We start from the raw sequence: 3,521 nt of genomic DNA, 5'->3' as shown, positions 1-3,521 counted from the left end.
TCTGTATTTCACAATCATCCTTCCTTAAACAGGTTAACAGAGGATACAGAACCTATAAAAATTAGAGAAAAAATTAGGGAAATACTAACCAGTGCGATCAGGGCAATGGTTAAGACATTAAAAATAGTAAATTTATCTCGGTAATCTACGTATTTAATGCCTCGAAATTTTCTATAAAATATTTTCTTTTCTTGGAATGCTTAACCTTTGTCCGAAGGGCACTGGTTAGCAAGATCATAAAAATTAAAATGTCTTAAATAGGAAACAGAGGATACAAAACTTATAAAAAATTTAAATTTAAAATATCTCTTATAATTCTCCATTTCCAAAATATGGTTTTGATAGACCTCACTAAATATATATTGAATTATTGAACCTGATGTGATTTCTATCTTTCCAAATGCATCAAATAAAACTCTTCCAAATTGAACTTTCTATGAATATTTTTATCCCAATCTATTTTTGAGTATTTTTATTCCTATCTATTTCTCTGTTTTTATGGAGTTTTCACCATAATGCAACAGAAGAACACACGTAGCAGAAAACACATGACATGTCCAGATTTGAATGAATGATCTCTCTTCTTCTCAATTAATATTTATCAGGAAGACAGTTCAGCAGACTTTGCCTCCAAAAAAATTAATTTTATGTTGCTATATAAATAAGTGAAAATTATTTTTATGTTTTTATTTATTTATCATAGACTAATATTTATTTCACCACATTTTTTAACCATATTTTTTATATAGTCTGATTGAAAAAATGTGAGAGTTTAGTGGAAAATTGTTTGAAAGATAGTTGACTCCCTGCTGTATAACTAGACTTGTTTGAAATAAAATATTTTTGAGTTTAGTGGAAAATTGTAATCTAATTTTTTTCTATCTCCCTCTCTAAAAATGCAATCTCTTTCATTTTACTTTTCTCACATTTTGTGAATTTTTATATTTGAATTTTTAAAGTGGGATATTTTATTTTGGAGAATATAAGAATTTTATTCCACAACAACAGTTATTACAATCCGATCCTAAAGGATCCAGGTTCTAAACAAAAGCACAACACCTAACTGATCAGACATGTTATCTAAACCTCATATTTAGATTATCTATGTGCCCACGAATATGCTTAGATAAACTGCTCCTAGTCATAACACAAGTCCTAATGTCTTCAATTGGGTCCAAATGCACATGATTGAAAATGGCTTCATTTCTTGTTTTCCATATGAAATATATGGTTTCAGCCACAGTTAATCGAAGCAGATGACGCCTCCAGCCCTTCTTGCGACATTCTTGAGTCAGCCATATCTTTTCAAGTATCCATTGTCTTGGTTCCTTCACATACCCTTCCAATTCAGTATTGTCTTCCAAACATAGCTTGTTTTCATGGATTCAAAAAACAGATGGTCTATGGATTCAGCTTCGCTACAAAAACTACAAGTTGTCTCCATATTCACACCAAATCGAATCAGCATGTCTTTTGTTGCCAAACGCCCCATGAACAACAGCCATAGCTGGAATAAGGCACGAGGTCTCGCAACATTAGAGAAGAAAACCTGTTTTCATGGCAACTGTTCTTTCTCTCCCCTTATTGCTTGATACCACTGCTTGGTGTGAAACCTGTCTTGGTGAAGGATGTTGCTCCATGTCTGCCTATCTTCAATATCATCTCTTTCCTTTAGAATCTGTTTAAGCATCCAAGACCAATTAGCCTGGTTCTGAATCTGAAAGAGGTCTCTGCCTTTCATATAGTACGCATCGAGCCATTTGACCCACAACTTGTCTTTCTTCCCATGGATGTTCCATAGGAGCTTAAGCATTGTTGCTTTGTTCCAATCTTCAAGAGCTGTGATATTCAACCCTCCAGCACTCTTAGGATCACACACTTTGTCCCAGGCTATAGGGGCTTTCTTACTATTCTCCTTGCCACTCCACAGGAAGTCTCTGCACACTGCCTCCACTTGGTGGATAATCTTCTTAGGCAGGGGAAACACTTGCATCCAGTAGGCTGCCACTGCAAAGAGAGTGCTCTTAACCAACTGACATCTACCAGCTGAGCTTAATAGTTTTGATGTCCAGTGGCAGATTTTATTAACAATATTATCAAGCAGAGGTTGGCATTGGCTAATGGAGAGTTTTCTACTGGTTAGTGGAACTCCCAAGTATTTGAATGGTAGTTGCCCTTCCTCAAAGCTAGTGATTTTCAGAATTTTCCTTTTTTTTCCACCTCATTTGTACCTCCAAAATACACTTTACATTTCTTAGGATTAGCCTTCAATCCAGTGGTTGCAGAGAAATGCTGGAACATTGTCATCATTTGGATAACTGAAGATTCATCACCCCTAGCAAAAAGCAGTAGGTCATCAGCAAAACAGATGTTTGATATTCTCATTCTTGCACATTTAGGGTGGAATTTGTAGTGAGAGTTATCCTTCAGCTTTACCATACATCTATGGAGATATTCCATTATCAAAACAAAGAGAAGAGGTGAGATGGGATCTCCCTGTCTCAGCCCTCTCTTTGCCTTGAGGATCTTGCTAGCTTGACCATTGATAGTGTATCTATAGGACACAGTTTCAATGCAGATCATTGTCCAGTCAATGAATTTCTGAGGGAAGTTATGTTCCTTCATAATGTTCTCAAGGGCACTCCACTCAACAGTATTGTATGCTTTCTGCAAATCCATTTGTATTGTACATCTTGGGGACAAATGTTTTTTGTTATATCCTGTAATCAACTCATGGGCCATTATAATGTTGTCTTGGATTGTTCTACCAGGGACAAAAGCTGATTGACTCTCATCCACAACTTCACCAATCACTGTGCTTAGTCTAAGAGTCAAGATTTTTGAGATAATATTATATATTGTGGTGCAGCAGGCTATTGGTCTTAGATCTTTCATGTGTTTGGCATCTTTGGTCTTTGGTATCAAGGTTACCAGGGCACAATTCATAGGGAGATACATTCTGTTTTGTTGGAAGAACTCTTGGATTGCATTTATCACATCTCCTTTGATGATTTGCCAACTTTTCTTGAAAAACATAGCATTATATCCATCTGCCCCAGGAGCTTTGTTGTCACCTATGCTTTGCAAGGCCTGCTAGATTTCAGTCTCAGTGACTGGCTGGATAAGCCAATTGTGTTTCTCCATTGACAATTGTCTTCCTCTTCTAAGAGCTTCTATATCCACATGGAGGAGTGTTGGGGATGCATTGCCAATCAACTCTTCATAGAACTTCGGGATCTCATCCTTCATATCAGTAAACTCAGTTAGGCTTCTCCCATTCCTGTCTTCTAACTTGTGTAATGATGCTTGTCTATTTTTCTCTTTGAGGTTGGCATAGAAATATTGGTTGTTACCATCTCCTAGCTTGAGCCAATTAATTTTGGATTTCTGCAGTAAGATTTTCTCTTCAAGCTCATTATTGTGAATTACTTCTGCACTCCAGAATTTTTCAGTCTCAATGAGTTGTTGATTAAACATGTCAGCAGATAGAGCTTTCTGAGCCTGATCCAGCATTTGTCTAC

General features: G+C 36.4%; 1 protein-coding gene across 1 annotated transcript; it reads right to left on the bottom strand.

Annotated features, from left to right (window-relative positions):
• Nucleotides 1–1,555: 1,555 nt before the first annotated feature.
• LOC131658343 (uncharacterized) lies at nucleotides 1,556–2,679 on the bottom strand. The gene is made up of 2 exons (XM_058927650.1): nucleotides 2,232–2,679; nucleotides 1,556–2,007 (listed from the first exon to the last, which is right to left on the bottom strand). The coding sequence occupies exons 1-2, from the start codon at nucleotides 2,677–2,679 to the stop codon at nucleotides 1,556–1,558; spliced, it is 900 nt and encodes a 299-aa protein (XP_058783633.1).
• Between the last annotated feature and the right edge of the window lie 842 nt (nucleotides 2,680–3,521).

The sequence above is a fragment of the Vicia villosa genome, linkage group LG3 (assembly GCF_029867415.1).
Source record: "Vicia villosa cultivar HV-30 ecotype Madison, WI linkage group LG3, Vvil1.0, whole genome shotgun sequence".
Lineage (NCBI taxonomy): Eukaryota > Viridiplantae > Streptophyta > Magnoliopsida > Fabales > Fabaceae > Vicia > Vicia villosa.
Note: the sequence above shows the minus strand (reverse complement) of the source record. Positions and strands in the feature narration are given on the sequence as shown.